The 16,717-nt window shown below is 47.6% G+C and overlaps 1 protein-coding gene across 6 annotated transcripts in view; it reads left to right on the top strand.

Annotated features, from left to right (window-relative positions):
* Positions 1–16,717, top strand: part of MED13 (mediator complex subunit 13) — a 127,537-nt gene that overhangs the window by 16,071 nt on the left and 94,749 nt on the right. For all 6 annotated transcript variants that reach the window (XM_053275157.1, XM_053275155.1, XM_053275156.1 and 3 more), the window contains exon 3: positions 14,774–14,942. In XM_053275157.1, the coding sequence (XP_053131132.1) occupies positions 14,774–14,942 (169 nt within the window). The remainder of the gene's footprint in view (positions 1–14,773; positions 14,943–16,717) is intronic.

The raw sequence follows: 16,717 nt of genomic DNA, 5'->3' as shown, positions 1-16,717 counted from the left end.
CGCATAACGGGTGGGGAGCCCGGATTCTGGAAATGGTTGGTTCAGGTGCTCCTCTGGCAAGGGCTGGCAGGAGAACTGGTCTGGTGTGGTAGCAAGCAGGCATTGTCCTCTTAGCTAAGCAGGGCCTGCCCTGGTTTGCATTTGAATAGGAGACCACCTGTGAGCACTGTAAACTATCCCCCTCAGGGGATGGAGCCGCTCTGGGAAGAGCACCTGCAGCCTGGCAGCATCTCCAAGAGAGGGCTGAGAGGGATTCCTGCCGGCAAGCTTGGAGACGCCGCTGCCAGTCTGGGTAGACAATCCTGAATGAGATGGCTCAATGGTTTGATCTGGTATATGGCCACTTCCTATGTTCCTAGTAGCAGGTGAGCAAATAAAGGTGAGTAATAAAGAATACTGCCAGAAGGCGTGGGGATGTCGGTGGCAGAGCACCTGGAACACAGGAAGGGGCCTTCTCCTGAGTCAGACCCTTGGTCCAGCTAGCTGAGTATTGTCTACACCAGGCCTGCTCACCTTAGTCCCCCCGCCAGGTGTTTTTGAGCTACAACTTCCATAATCCTCAGCTACAATGGCCAATAGCCAGGGATTATAGGAATTGTAGGCCAACATCTGCAGGAGGGCCAACGTTGAGCCACCCTGGTAGCGGCTTCTCCGAGGTTACAGGCAGGAGTTTCTCCCTGCCCTATTTGGAGATGCTTCTAGGGAGGGAACCTGGGACCTTCTGCATGCAAGCGGGCAGGTGCTGTTCCCAGAGCAGCCCCATCCCCTGAGGGGAATCTCTTCCAGTGCTCACACTTCTAGTCTCCCATTCAAATGCAACTGCAGCGGACCCTGCTCAGCTAAGGGGGCAAGTCATGCTTGCGACCACCAGACCAGCTCTCCTGCTTTGCGTGCAGATTGCAAAAGATCCCCGCTTTGATCCCTGGCAACATTAAGGTTAAGGGGAAAACACCTGCTCACTGAGCAAAGCGGCACCTTTTAAAAGTGGTGATTCTCTTTCTTTAGCAGGGGGAGAGCAACTGGCCCTATCCATCCCCAGCACAGCATCCCTCCCGTGGCAGTTGTTGTTGGTTTTCTTTCTTTCTTTTTTTTAGACTATGAGCCCTTTGGGGACAGGCAGCCAATTAATTAATTAATTAATTAATTAATTAATTTCTGTATGTAAACCACTTTGGGAACTTTGACTGAAAAGCGGTATATAAGTACTCGTTGTATACGTGTTCGTATCTCCAGGTAGAGCTGGGGAAACGTCTTGGAGAGCCGCTATCAGTCCGTGCAGACCAGGGACGTGCTGCTCAGGTCCTTCTGCTGATGTTGAACTACAACCCCCATCCCTGACTGCTGGCCACGGTGCTGGGGAAGCTGGGAGCTGTAGTCCAGAAACATCCAGAGCAGGGCTCCTCCAGGTGTGGCAGAACTACAACATCTGGAGGACGCCGGGTTGGGAACGCCCACTCTAGAGGACTGAAGTGCAGCAGCCCCAGGGTTGACTACACTGAGCTAGAGAGGACTTGGTATAATATGGCAGCTTCTTACATGAATATGTAAAGGAGCTTTGTATATGCAAATATTTTGGGCTTGAGACTCTTGGGTGTTTGTGGGCACAACTTTGTGGTGTGTGTGTGTGTGTGACTCTGTGTGTGTGTGTGTGTGTGTGTGTGTGTGTGTGTGTGTGTACGCATGCACTCCGACTTGAATCATAGGCATGTGAGTCACAGCTCTCCAGCCCATCTCCTGGCCTAACCAACCTCGAAAGAAGGCTGCGGGGATGAATGAGAGAGAAATGGGGAAGTGCTTCTTACTACGCAGATGTGAAGAGGCTCACAATGGAGGTCGGATCGTGCGCTCTTTGTAAAAGGCCACTGGCAGGAACCAGCTCCTGGATGGGCTCTAAAAAGCGACACACACTCTTGTAGGTTGAGCAGAAGAGAACAGGAGATATTTCCGTAGATTGTGTTACTATTATTGTTGTTGTTTACATAGTCAGACAGGTGTTATTGACTGGTTTGTTTTATCCAGACATCGAGTCCTTCCCAAGGACCTGGGATGGCTGAATTTTATTGTCAATTGTTATAGATATCGTCACAGAATATAGGCTGTTCCCAATAAAGCTGCTTTTTGTAATTGGCTGATGGTGATTTCTGTGGCCCCTGTGGTGTTGAGGTGCTCTTCAGGGTCTTTTGGAACTGCACCCAGGGCGCCAATGACCACTGGGATTATTTTGGTCTTTTTCTGCCACAGCCTTTCAATTTCAATTTGTAGATCTTTGTATTTGGTGATTTTTTCTATTCTATTCTGCTATCCCCTGGTATTGCTATGTCAATTATTTTGACTTGTTTTTCTTTCTTCTTCTTCTTCATCATCATTATTAATATTATTAATTCGATTTCTGTATTGCCCTTCCAAAAATCGCTCAGGGCGGTATACACAGAGAAATTTTAAATAAAAAAGATGGCTCTTATGTTAGAAAGGGCCGTGTTCAGGATGGCTCTCTCCCATGCTTCTCTCAAATACTCTGGCTCCTTTGCTTTTCTGGACAAGAACAAAAAACTTCCCTGAAGTGGAAGATCATGATGTGAAAACCATGTTCTTTTTTATGAGCTGATTATGGAGCATCTTGGATGACAAAAAGCGAAGAGTGGGTCATTGGCCCTCTTCCACAGCAGCGGATTTCGGCTTTCTTTGAACCTTCTTTCCAGTGACTTCCTAACTTTATAGGTGGCTGCTTTTAAACTATCTGCTACTTACCAAGGGGAATACTAATCAAGTATTCTTGGTAGTTTGGTAAGTTCTATGCATTTTTTCAACTTGGATCTTTTTCACTGTTAAAGTTCAAGTTATTGCATTCTTTGGCAATCCATCGGCGTCATGTGGAGTCACATTCCAAACAACAAAAGGAATCTTTCCCCAGCATTGCTCTGATGCCTTTTGAGCAGTTGCTCCACAGAATTTCTTGATATGTCTTTTAGGAACACAGGAAACTGCCACTTACTGAGTCAGACCCTTGGTCCATCTAGCTCAGGATTGTCTACACAGACTGGCAGCGGCTTCTCCAAGGTTGCAGGCCAGGAGTCTCTCTCAGCCCTATCTTAAGAACATAAGAACAGCCCTGCTGGATTGGGCCCAAGAAGGCCCATCTAGTCCAGCATCCTGTTTTGCACAGTGGCCCACCAGATGCCACTGGAAGCCTACAACAGGAATTGAGGGCATGCCCTCTCTCCTGCTGTTACTCCCCTGCAACTTGTACTCAGAGGCATCCTGTCTTGGAGGTGCCAGGGAGGGAACTTGGGATCTTCTGCATGCAAGCATGCAGTTATTCTTCCCAGAGCGTCCCTATCCCCTAAGGGGAATATCTTACAGTGCTCACACATGTAGTCTCCCATTCAAATGCAAGCCAGGGTGGACCCTGCTTAGCAAAGTGACCAATTCATGCTTGCTACCACAAGACCAGCTCTCCTCACACTGACCGGCTCTCCTCCCTTTTTGCCATACTATTTAATATGCACAAAATCTGAAAGGCACTGGTGACGAAACCTTTCCTGGTCTCTTCTGTGCCAACTGATAACTCGTATCTCTCTAGCAAAGGGTGAAAATGGGTACAGGAGGTGAATGTGGACTTTGAGCTTCTGACTTTCTAATCTTGTATCCATGTAAAGGCTGACTTTATAAGCTCAGTCTTCTTTTCGGAGCCTATTTCCTGGATACTGGAGGTAAATGAACAGTGGGACTCATGAATGTTGTGTACATGGAAGCTCTTGGTGGTTCTCATATATAACATTTTATATCGTGCTCTCCCTTAAAGGAAGCCCAGAGCAGTGTACTACATAAGTTTCTCCTCACAACAACCCTGTAAAGTAGCTTAGGCTGAGAGAGGAGTGAGTGGCTCAAAGTCAGCCAGCAAGTCTCATGGATGGGGATTTGAACTCGGGTCTCTCTGGTCCTAGACCAGCACTCTAACCACTACACCATGCTGGCGCTCTCATATATATATATATATATATATATATATATATATATATATATATATATATGTGTGTGTGTGTGTGTGTATATATATATATATATATATATGTATATGTATATGTATATGTATATGTATATGTATATATATATAAATTTCTTGTATACCACCTTGTTCAAAGACTCTAGGTGGTGAACAACAATACCAATACCAATTCAAAATAAATAAATAAAGGGCAAAAGCCTGGTGAAACAGGTAGGTCTTAAGAAGGGCCTTAAGAGCAACTACAGAGAGGGCTGAACGAATCTGGGGGTGGGGGAGAAGAGTCTTCCAGAGAAGAGGGGTGGCCACAGAGAAGGCCCTCCTATGGGCCCAGGCCCCATGCACTCCACCAGGGCCCGGGACACTGAGGAGGGCCAGTTGAGAAGACCTCACAGGCCGGGATACAAGAGAGGTGATCCCGGAGATATACAGGTGCTAAGGCCATAAGGGTTTTGTAGGTGGGAACCAGGACTTTGAATTGGACCCGGAAGTGAATAGGCAACCAGTGCAGTGACCGTAAAAGAGGTGTGACACTGTCCAGTCTATGGCCACCCAAAGAGCTGCACAATATTTGCCACCCAAAGAGCTGCACAACGTGGGCCCTCGTTGGTGGCGACTTGGGGCAGGGCCTTCTTTGTGGCTGCCCCGGGGCTCTGGAACATGCTCCCTCTTGAAATAAGAGCATCTCCTTCTCCGCTTGCTTGGAGGAAGACCCTCGAGACGTACTGTTTTTGCCAGGCCTTAAACAGAAATTTGAATTTGAATGTGTGTGACCCGGTTTATGACTTCTAACGGTTATGTGTTAACTTTGTACACCGCCTGGAGAAGTCTCTATCAGGCCATACAGAAATGGGATAAGTAGACAGTCCCCAGCCACCATGGCCAATAGCCAGGGATGATGGGGGTTGGAGGCAAACATCTGCAGGATGGGAAGCCCGGCTGTGCAACTTAGACACGTGAGCACCAAGGTGGGGAGGCTGGGGTGGGCGTGGAGGCATTTTTAAGGGGCTGCCCCTTTGGGATTCTCTTCCTTTGGGGCATGCCCGAGTCTCTTGGAAGCAGTGTGAAACGTTTGCATTCTGACTTGCTTTGGATGGCTAGGACTGCAGGAAGGACAGGTAGCCCATCGCTTGCCCCAGAGGCTCAGGGAAGGGAGTAAGTCCAATGCAACATATTTCATCAGTGGCCGTTCACGAGTATCTTGTACTCTGGGAAGAGGTTTCAGCCACCTCTTTTGCCACCCAAGGGCCTCCTAGATTGCAAAACACTGTATTGGACACAGAGTGGGTGCATAGTTGATGCCCAGACTTGTTTATTTAGCTCAGGGATCCCCAAACGTTTTGACCAGGCATACCCATTCTGTCATAAACCCTCACCTCAGGTACCCTCGAGACTTTCGGCATGTGTGTGTGTATGGACACACCAATTTTACAGTTACAGTTATGAGTCCGGCTACTCCAGTTACTGGCTCACATCCACACTAAATGACTCATAAGCAGTCTTAATTGAAATTAATGGGACAAGTTTTATTTTTATTTTTTATGTGTTTATCAAATTTGTACACCACCCCAAACTTTCGTCTCTGGGCGGGTTACAATAGCATCAAACCAGTAAAAAACATATACAAAAAAAATTAAAACAATTTAACAATTTAAAAATAAACCAGGGATTAAACGCCAAATTTTTTTTAGGAAGCTGAGAAAGCTTGGGCGAAAATATGGGTTCACAGGTGTTTTTTGAAAATTGACAGTTTCAAGTTAACATTGTATACATTTCACTGGGAGTAATTTATTTTATTCCTCTCTTCCTCCAAGGAGCCCAAAGCAATGTACATATGTTTATCCTTACAACAACCCTGTGAGGTAGATTAGGCTGAAAGATGTGACTGGCCCAGAGACACCCAATGAGTTTCATGGCTGAATGGGGATTTGAACTTGGGTCTCCCTGTTCCTAGTCCAACATCCAAACCTCTACACTACACTAGCTCAGTACTAATTAGCACTCAGTGCTAATTTTGTGGCATCTTCCCAGTCCCACTGAGGGGAGGGGCACGCTGAGCTTCAGCACATTGCCAGCCAATCGCAAGCCAAGGAGGAGGGTCTTCACCCTTCTCCCTCCCCTTCTGCAGTAGACACATCGCTGAGGATGCGCTGGCTTCTAGCTGCAATCTTCAGATGGGGGATAAATAGTGTGGGGAGGCAACCTCCGGGAGCCCTGGTACCTCTGTTGGGAACCCCGATCCAGCTGAGGCTGAATATGTGTTGCTTTTATGGCAAGAATCGGTTCAGTGCCTTGCCGAAGCCTGTCTCCGTCTTGATGGGTGAGGCTTGATCCTCTCTTAGTGCTGGCTTCTGCAGCTGCAATTATTCTTGCTATAACCTGCTTGCTTTTCACCAGCTTTGCATTTCACGCTTGTGTCGTCCTTGGGAACCAGTCGGCAGCTGGGATGCTGCTATGGGTTGTGCTGGAGGTTCCTCCTATGGGGCAAGAGTTTGTATGGAGGTTCATTGTCTGCTGTCGGGGGCAGCCTCTGAATATTCAGCACAGAGAGTGTCTGCCCCTTCCACAGGCAGTAAAAATATTTGTTAAATGTTAAACGTTTCCCAGTCGCCTCTGTGTTTCGAGACTTGCTTCTGCACTGATGTTCCTACACCATGTGACGCTGTTAATAATTACCATGTTCCACAGTAAACAAATGGCATTCTTTCTTGAATCAAAAGCCTCTTTCATTGGTTGGCTTCAGGAATTCTCATAGTGTCTTGTTAGATAAGTGAGTTGCCCTGCTAAAATAGATCTGTCTCCTAAAATTACTGCATCTTAACGTAAATGGTGAATTAATTCGGCCCCTTGAGGACATGGTCTTAATCGGTGCACTGGGACTGAAGGCCTTAAGTCTCGGTGGCGTGGCGCAGATATACTGCTGCCCAACTGTCCTACCGGGAGAGCATCCTGCAAGCTAATATGCTCCTTTTGATTTTCAGAGCTTTCCTTGGTGCAGCCTTGCATCTGTGCTAGCATTTTGATTAACCACGGTTAGTAGCAAACTGGTTAGAAGGGAATTTGCAGACCGCTGTTCTCTGTAACAGGGATTCTCGGGTGCTGACTACAACTCCCATGATCCCCAGTTGCATTGCACTTTGGCGGGGATGATGGGTGTTGTAGTTGGCACCTGGGAATCCCTGTTAACAGGGAATACTGTTGCAGATTGTAGTTTGTGCTACTAGTTATTTGTGAGAATGGTGTGAAGGTGTTGAGCGGCACCACAGTTTGCTCTGATTGCAGGACGTGTGGGGGAATTTGTACTTGAGAAGGAGGCGCTCTAGTCCACAGGGCTGCTCTTAAATTTCCAAGTGGTGGCTAGGAGATGAGGCAGTGCTGGCAGTGTAATGCCCACACCGAGACTGTGTCTGCACACCGAGATGGTCCCCTGCAGCAATGTTGTGTTCGATTGCTCCACTGCTGGCTTGTTTAACTGGTGGGTTGATCAGCAAGGCATCTGGACTTCTGCCCGGTGCTTGCCTTAGTATCCCGTGAGAGTTTCCAGCTGTATGTATGTTTGGGGAAGCCGGTAGCCTTCAGATCACTTCGCAGAAGTGTGTGCTAATGTTGAAGGGGGAAGTCGGAGTGCAAAGTGCAGTATGAGTTTTGCCACCTTGTAGTGTGTGTGTTTGCTGTTGCTAAAAACACTGGAACTGTATGTGCAGTCTGTGTTGAATGCCCAGTGCGGTGTCCCCCCCCCCCCCCCCGCCCCTTCATAGGAATATAGGTAGCTGCCATATCCTGAGTCAGACCCTTGGTCTATCTAGCTCAGTGTTATCTTCACGGACTGGCAGCGGCTTCTCCAAGGTTGTAAGCAGGAATCTCTCTCAGCCTGATCTTGGGAGATGCTGCCAGGGAGGGAACTTGGAACCTAGATGCTCTTCTCAGAGCGGCCCCATTATCCCCCGAGGGGAATCTTTTACAATGCTCACACATCATGTCTCCTTTTCATATGCAACCAGGGCAGATCCTGCTTAGCTAAGGGGACAAGTCTCAAGATGTGGTGACAGCCAACAACGTGGATGGTTTGAAGAGGGGCTTGGATAACTTCATGGAGGAGAGGTCTATCAACGGCTACTAGTCGGAGGGCTGTGGGCAACCTCCAGCCTCCAAGGCAGGATGCCTCTGACTACCAGTTGCAGGGGAGTAACAGCAGGAGAGAGGGCCTGCCCTCAACTCCTGCCTGTGGCTTCCAGTAGCATTTGGTGGGCCGCTTGTGTGAGACAGGATGCTGGACTAGATGGGCCTCCTTGGGCCTGATCCAGCAGGGCTGTTCTTAAGTTCTTATGTTCAAAGTCATGCTTGCTACCACAAGGCCAGCTTCCTTGATATATTACTCCTTGCTAACTTGAGTCACACCCCCTTGGTTTTGGTGCTCTTCTGAGGTTAAGGGGAAAATGGAAACGTTTTATTCTTGGAAACATGTTCTTTTTGACGTCTTGCGATTTTATTTGGTGCCACCTAGAAAGCAAGTTGAACATTTAGCGCCCAGGATTTGCCCGAGACCACACGAAGCAGGCACGACTTTAAAAACCAAAATGAGAGAAGCTGACAAGCTTCAGCATTTTCGGAACAGAATGCAGCTTTTCTTTTAAAGCCTAGTGAGGTGTTGCAAGTAAGTGTTCTGGTGATCTTGGGCTGCTCTCCTACCGTGTTTCCCCGAAAATAAGACACTGTCTTATATTTATTTTTCCTCAAGGAGACACACTATGGCTTATTTTCAGGGGATGTCTTATTTTTATTAAGTGTGGTACAACAATCTACATTTATTCAATTATAGTTAAGTCATCTTCTTCTGGAACATCGTCATAACTCTCATATGATCCATATAAGACCCACAGACTGTTGCTGGCCAGTGTTGGGAGCAGCAGCTTTACTGGTATGTGTATGGGGTGAGAGAGACCCACAGACAGGGGCGTAACGATACCGGTAGGGGTGGTAGGCTGCAAGCTGAGGCATACGGTAGAGGGAAGTACGGTAAAAATCTCCTCAGAAAATCTCCTCCTCAAAAATCTCCCCTCCTCCTGGCGGTGGCGGGCAGCAGCGAGAGTAAGCGCGGCGGCGGTGGGTGGCGGCGAGAGTACGCAGAGCGACACTGAGGCCTGCCGTCTGGAAAGGGCTGGAAAGACGATAGGCATGTCTACACCGCTGTTAGGTTTCCTACCCACCTTTGGAAGCTGTGTGCGCTCTGTGTTTTTGGTCGCGTGCGAGTAAAAATCAAGGTGGGAAGAGGGCAACCTAATGGCCGTCTGCTAATCCCCAATTGGGTTGGATGATTTTTTCCCTCCTCTATCTTGTTCAGAAGCTGCGTAAGATGCGCTTGTGCGCCGCAACTGAGGCTTAACAGACAATCACAGTCCCTGCCTCCTACCTGGATTTTTACTCGCTCACATGACCAAAAATTGGAAATGCGCAGAGCTCCCGACGCTGGGTTAGAAGGCTGCAGAAGGTTCCCTCCCTGACAGCATTTCCAAGATCGGGCTGAGAGAGACTCCTGCCTGCAACCTTGGAGAAGCCGCTGCCAGTCTGTGTAGACGATACTGAGCTAGATGGACTTATGGTCTGACTCAGTATATGGCAGCTTCCTATGTTCCCTGTCCTCCCCGTTTAACGGTCATGGTGAACAAGCTTATTGATTACCGTCGGCTAACTTTGAACAGGGCTTGGTGGGCGGGTGGGGGGAGATTTTTGGGTGCTAGCATTGCATGTCTAGAATCTTTTCTTTTTCGGGGGGGGGGACATAATGATTTATAGGCCTGTGAAGAAAGTGCTCAGGCAGCTTCCACAGCAATCGGAGTAGTGTGGGATAAAACTGGAACATTTAAGGCAAAATCATGCATTCCTCTAACCCCAATGGAGTTTCTAGAGTTGTTTAGTATCTGCAGAGGCCATCATAAGCAAACATACAGAGAGATAGAAATGTTGGTCTTACCGTGAGAGGTTCTTTTTCACAGCCAAGGAGCTCCTCCTCCCATCGTATGGGTTGTGTCCTGAGCATGCTCCGAAGCCAGGACCCAAACGTGAATCGAATGCGTGGCCAGCTTCCTGCTTGGAAGGCAGCAATCCCCAGATCCGGGACTGTTGCGCTCGAGACAGAGGGTAAGAAAGGCCATATACAGTGAGAAGAGAGCAAAGGCAAGCAATATAATGTGTCGGGGCCTCCGAGTGTTCCCTCCAACAGTGAGCCCTCAAGAGGGACCTGAACAGTACATATTGCTCCATATGTGGTAACACCATAGATTTGTTTAATAGCTTAAACAAATAAGTTTAGTAATGTTCATTTCATCCTCTTGGATTAGAGAACAGAGAAAACAATTCTCCCTCACCCATCACACTAGAACCAGGGATCATCCCATGAAACTGATTGCCAGGAAATCTAGGACCAGCAAATGGAAGTACTTTTTCACACAATGCATAATGCGCTTGTGGAATTCTCTGCCACAAGATGTGGTGACAGCCAACAACCTGGCTGGCTTGAAGAGGGGTTTGGATAACTTCATGGGGGAGAGGTCTATCATCGGCTACTACCAACCGGAGGGCTACAGGCCACCTCCAGCTGCAAAGGCAGGATGCCTCTGAGTACCAGTTGCAGGGGAGTAACAGCAGGAGAGAGGGCATGCACATACCTCTTGCCTGTGGGCTTCTCAGGGGCATCTGGTGGGCCACTTTGGGAAACAGGATGCTGGACTAGATGGGCCTCCTTCGGCCTGATCCAGCAGGGCTATTCATATGTTCTTAAGTTAATTTCTGGAACACATGTACAACTTGTTCACGTGTACAAGAGTATGGGCTGTCGTGATTCTTTTTTCTGGAAGACTCGAGTGCTGTATGTGTACATATATGCACATTCAGGAAAATTGATCAAAAGTTTTTTAAAAAATGTAGGTCAGTCATCTTCCCGCCCCCGCCTCCGGTCCCAAACAGTGCTATATCAATGATGTATTTAAATTGTTGCTGCCAGGCACTTCTGGTGGTTGATTTCAGCTTAATCTCATTAGGTCTGTTCTGTGTCTTGAAAGTGAAGTAATTCTGCCCTTTTATTTTGCAAGATGGGCACTCCTTGGGTGTGATCGTTATTTTCTAGTTCTGTTTTGAGTCTCTCTCGGTTCCTTGAACAGTGAGGGGTCTGTCCTCCCCTTTATGTGTCTAGCTTCCATTATTATGGCGAACTGTGTGCTCTTCGGGGGCTGAATAGACCCCATAGAAAGCATCCCATTTTGTTTGTGCACTCCAGATATCTATAGATCTTCAGAGGTTTCCTGCAATGCATGTTCAGTGGATGTTTAGCTTGGGGGCAAAAGAAGGGCTTTTGGGGCGGGGGACCCTACTTTCTCATAAAGGACACCTTTCTCTTGAAGACTAGAGTGAATCCTTTTAGCATGAGTGCAGTTCGGAGTAGGTTGATGTTTAGTAATTCAGGATTGGATGTGCGTGATTTCACGTTAGTCAACATACTCAGTTCAGCATTCTCAAAATAGTCTTCATGATGGTGTAGCATTATAGATGGCAAGTAAGTCCATAGTGCCGTAGAAATTTGGACTCTGGCTGATCGTCTTCTCAGGCAGTGTAGCGGACACAGTGCTTTATTGAGACATTTAAATTCCAACTCAGCCTTGATCCTCACAGGATCGTCTTTGGGCTAGTCACCGTCTCCAACCTAAACACCTCAAAGCGTTGCTACAGCGGAAATGTGTAGGGGAAACCTTATCTACTGCCCTGAGTTGCTGGTAGGGAGGACGGCATCATAATTAAACAAAAACTGTGATTACTTGGAAGCAAGTTGCACTGAGTTTGGAGGTCTTCATTTCTAGGTGGTCGCTGCATCTAGGACTTTGGTGCTAATCCACTTATGACCTATGCCAGGGGCTCTGATTTGCTCATTTTGGTTGGGGATGTTGGGATTTGTAGTCTAACCACATCTGAGGACCCAGGTTGGAGAACCCTTGATTTATGAAGTTAGCAAGCGGCCATGTCTGTGTGACTGCTTGGATGTTGCTTCCTCTTTCATATTGGGGTACCCTGAGGTCTGGAGCAAGCCATGGGCTGGCGGGCTTCTCGGCCTCGTGTTGGAATACCTGACCCGGAAGCTTCTGCTTTTAGATCAGGGCTGCTCAACTTCGGCCCTCCAGCTCCCATAATCCCCAGCCACAGCAGTAAGCAGCCAGGGATTATGGGAATTGTAGGCCAATCTCTGCAGGAGGGCCGCCATGTTTTAGATGAAGGTATCATCTCCCTTCACTAAGGGTCCGATAATTTTGGCTTGGCTGAGTAGTCAGCTGTTATGGTCCATACCACTGCCTTCAAGTCCTCTGCGTGCAGTTCGCTTACTTCTTGTGTATAGGCTGTATGAAATGTTGGGCTGCATCCATTCTAGTTCGTCAGGATGAAGCACAGCCGAATTCAGTGAGGAAGTTAGTTATGACTAACTTCAGCCCCTTTAATTTCAGTGGGACTTAATAATGACTAACCAGTCTGGACACTTGGTTCTCTAACCATCCTCACAAACTGCACAGCTCAAACAGATTGAACACAGGAAGCTGCCATATACTGAGTCAGACCCTTGGTCCATCTAGCTCAGTATTGTCTTCACAGACTGGCAGCAGCTTCTCCAAGGTTGCAGGCAGGAATCTCTCAGCCCTCTCTTGGAGATGCTGCCAGGGCGGGAACTTGGGACCTTCTGTATGCAAGCAGGCAGGTGCTCATCTGAGCTTGGCCCTATCCCCTGAGGGGGAGTAGAGAAATGGCCACAAAATGGCGGGAGGCATGTTGGAATGGTAAGAGGCCCGAGTGACCAGTGCAACTGCAGCCGTCTTGGGATCTTTTTCTCTTCTGTCAGCATGCTCTGTCTGTACCCCCATATGACCATTTAATGATCTTGTCAGTCAGAGATTCTCAACGTTATTGGACTTCAACTCCCATAATCCCCAACCGAAGGCCACTGGGGCTGGGGATTATGGGAGTTGAAGTCCAATAACATCTGGCGACCTAACGTTGAGAATCCCTGTTGTAGGTATACAGATATACAGAGCTCTGGTTGTTTGTGTTTGAAATGTGAATACCTTTCCATATTTCCAAACGGCTTCCCCACTTTTACAAGAGACCAAGAAAGCAACGTGGTGTGCAGTTAAGAGAATCAAAATCAACAAGCCATTGAAACGGCAGGTCAGTAGAACCACAGGGGCATGTAATGTGGAGAAGCTTCTCCTTTTGTTCTCTGTATGCATGGGAGAGGACAAGTTAGGAGAGGGCAAGTCTCTTCCCCCAGCGGGCTTGCAGTCTAAAACTGACACAAGGGAGAGGACGAAAAGGAGAGAGAAATGGAAGAGGCGAGAAACAGGAAGCCGAGGCGATTGTTTCAGTTATATGTGGTATGCGGCCACGACTCTGTGTACTCGGCTGCTAAAAGTCTGTGCCCGGGCAGTCCACGCTCTGTGCCAAGAAAAGCTGGATCTCAGAACTGGGATAAATCATGCAGACTTGCATCATAGCCCCCGTTTGCGTAATCTGGCTTTTTTTGCTGGCGAATGTAACTCGCCCATACACTTTCAGGGATCTCTCCGTAACCACAAGGACTACAGACTTGCCTGAAGAGCGAAACTCTCCAGCCAAACGATTTCTGTGCTCCTGCAGAACGGAGCCACATGTTCAGCCCTGGATGGGATGGAGTTGTTGTTGTTGTTATTGTACATTTATATCCCGCTCTTCCTCCAAGGAGCCCAGAGCGGTGTACTACATACTTGAGTTTCTCTTTCACAACAACCCTGTGAAGTAGGTTAGGCTGAGAGAGAAGTGACTGGCTCAGAGTCACCCAGCTAATTTCATGGCTGAATGGGGATTTGAACTTGGGTCTCCCTGGACCTAGTCCAGCACTCTAACCACTACACCACACTGGCTCTCATGAAGCAGAAGCTTTAACTCCATCCCATGGAGTTGACAATCTAAATTTTGTTGGGGATGGGAGAGCAACAGAGCTCAGTTGCAGCTCAGCGTGAGATGCCTTCTTCAGGAGGAGAGCTGGTTTTGTGGTTGCAAGCATGACTAGTCCCCTTTGCTAAGCAGGGTCTGTCCTGGTTGCATAGGAAAGGGAGACTTGAAGTGTGAGCACTGTTTTTAAAATTTAAAAATCTTAAATTTAACTTCTTGTTTTTAGGCTTTGCTGTTGGGATTGTTTTAATGAAAGGCGGTATATACATTTAACAATAAATAAATAAATAAAATTTAACAATAAATATGATATTCCCCTCAGGGGATAGAGCCGCTCTGGGAACAGCATCTAGGTTCCCAGATCCCTTCCTGGCAGCATCTACAAGAGAGGGCTGAGAGAGATTCCTGCCTTAAGCCTTGGAGAAGCCACTGCCAGTCTGTGAAGACAAGACTGAGCTAGTTGAGCCAATGGCCTGACTCAGTATATGGCAGCTTCCTATGTTCGTATGCCTTCTACAGGGAGCATCCCAAGTTTAGTCCTTGTATCTTTTCCTGAAAGGCTTATGGTTCGTGAAAGTGAGTAATTCGAAGCCCCCAGAGAGCCACGATTAATTAGAGTCAATAATACTTGACTAGATGGACCATAAAACAACTCCATATGTTGATTATGTTCCACTTGACATAGACGTACACGACAATGTGTGAAGCGGCCCTTCAGCAAGCACCAGTGTTCACTGCAGTTGTTGTTGATAGCGGTTTTTTCCTTGCATTCATGCTTAATATTCTCTTGGTGTCTCCCTGCCGCAGATGAAGAAGATGGTGTGTGGGAGAACGGGCTTTCCTACGAATGTCGTACTCTGCTCTTCAAAGCAATTCACAACCTGGTGGAGAGATGTCTAATGAACCGGAACTTTGTGCGCATTGGGAAATGGTTTGTGAAGCCTTATGAGAAAGACGAGAAACCTATAAATAAAAGGTAGGCCGCTCGCAGTCCCTTTCCCCTCCCCCTCACACCAATGTTTTACTTGCAGTCGTAAGCTAACGGTGGCCTGTCTTATGCCACAAATAGTGAATGGTGAACGGATTCTTCATTTAAGTGCAAATTTCCTGTGGTGATGGAATTGAAAGCCATGTGTTTCCAATTTCCTGCCAGTGGATCCATCTCGGCAGTGTCGTCTTGTGCTTAAATCACTCCTTCACCATCTGTCCTGCTGCTGGTGGCAACAGGTTTCCCCTTTTAGGTGTGTTCATCTGGACTGTCATCACCTCGGAGAAGAAACGCACAAAGGTGCAATCCCATGGAGAACGGTTCTGAATGAACAGCATCCGAGTTAGAGTCCCTTTAGGACGGGGGTCACAGTCTCGTCCCTGGAATCTTTCGCTGTACTGTGGGGTTGGTTTTAGGCTTCAGAACTCCTCTTGTATCTTGTCAGAGGGTTTTACTTTGCTCTAGAAAGCCTCGTGAAGACTAACATCCTGCTGCGCTGTGTGCCTTTCGGACTGTTCATTGTGGAGACCTGTGAGGGCGACCTCGCGTGTGCCCTCGTGAAGAAATTCAAGTGTGAATGGCAGATACCTTGTTTCTAAATGGGCAGTGTGTTCTTCTTTGCGAATCCGGAGTGGCCACGAATTCCCATCACACATCCGTTATTTAGGAACTTGCAGAATTGTGTAGCACCTTAGATTACCAAATGTGTTGCCAAAGTCATCTTGGACATTTGGTGGCCTCTAGTCCCCCAAAGTTTGACAAGAAATCCATTTAAGGTGCCCTATTTTTCCTATTTGGAACAGTGCTGGTTGCTCATACCATGTGATTGCTAGAGGAATCCCTGGCGTAGTGGCAGAAGTGCTGTCGGTCTGTTAGTCTTATCTCTAATTTTTTTTCATCCTTGGCATGAGATTAGTTTTGAATGAGTTTTGTTCTGGGCGGCAGTATCAAGGCAGTGTGTGTGCACGTGTATTCAGAGTGGGACATAGGAAGCTGCTATATACTGAGTCAGACCCTTGGTCCATCTAGCTCAGTATTGTCTTCACAGACTGGCAGCAGCTTCTCCAAGGTTGCAGGCAGGAATCTCTTAGCCCTGTGTCAGAGAAGCCAGGGAGGGGACTTGGAACCTAGATGCTCTTCCTAGAGCAGCTCCATCCCTTATCTTACAGTGCTTGCACATGAAGTCTCCAATTCATGTGCAACCAGGGTGGACCCTGCTTAGCAAAGGGGACAAGTCATGTTTGCGACCACAAGACCAGCTCTCCTCTCTTCCTGATTCAATCTGAGCGGGATCCAAAACTAATTGAGTGGACATAAAATAACTTGTGTTTGTGCAGACATGCAGAGGGAACGTGTGTGTATGTGCATGTGCTTGTATAAATAAATAAAAATCTATTGAAAAAATTAAAAATATATATATACACACACACACTCTTAATGTGTTGAGTGCAAACTCTTTAGCACACCAGAGCAATGGGGCTGTGGCAGAGCATTTGCTTTGCATGCAGAAGGCCCCAGGCCCCAGAACTGCTGCTGCCAGTCCGTGTTGACAGTACTGAGCTAGCTGGACCAAAGGTTTGACTCGGCATAAGCCAGCTTCATATATTCATCAGGAACGCTCATGGCTCAGTGATAGAACATCTGCTTGGCTTGCCGAAGGTCCCAGGTTCACTTCCTGGCATCATCTGCAGGTAGGGCTGGGAAAGACTCTTGCCTAAAACCTTGGAGAGTTGCTGCCAGTCAGTGCAGACAACACTGAGCTA

Source organism: Hemicordylus capensis, chromosome 12 (genome assembly GCF_027244095.1).
Source record: "Hemicordylus capensis ecotype Gifberg chromosome 12, rHemCap1.1.pri, whole genome shotgun sequence".
Taxonomy (NCBI): Eukaryota; Metazoa; Chordata; class Lepidosauria; order Squamata; family Cordylidae; genus Hemicordylus; species Hemicordylus capensis.
This window is presented reverse-complemented; position numbering and strand designations above follow the sequence as displayed.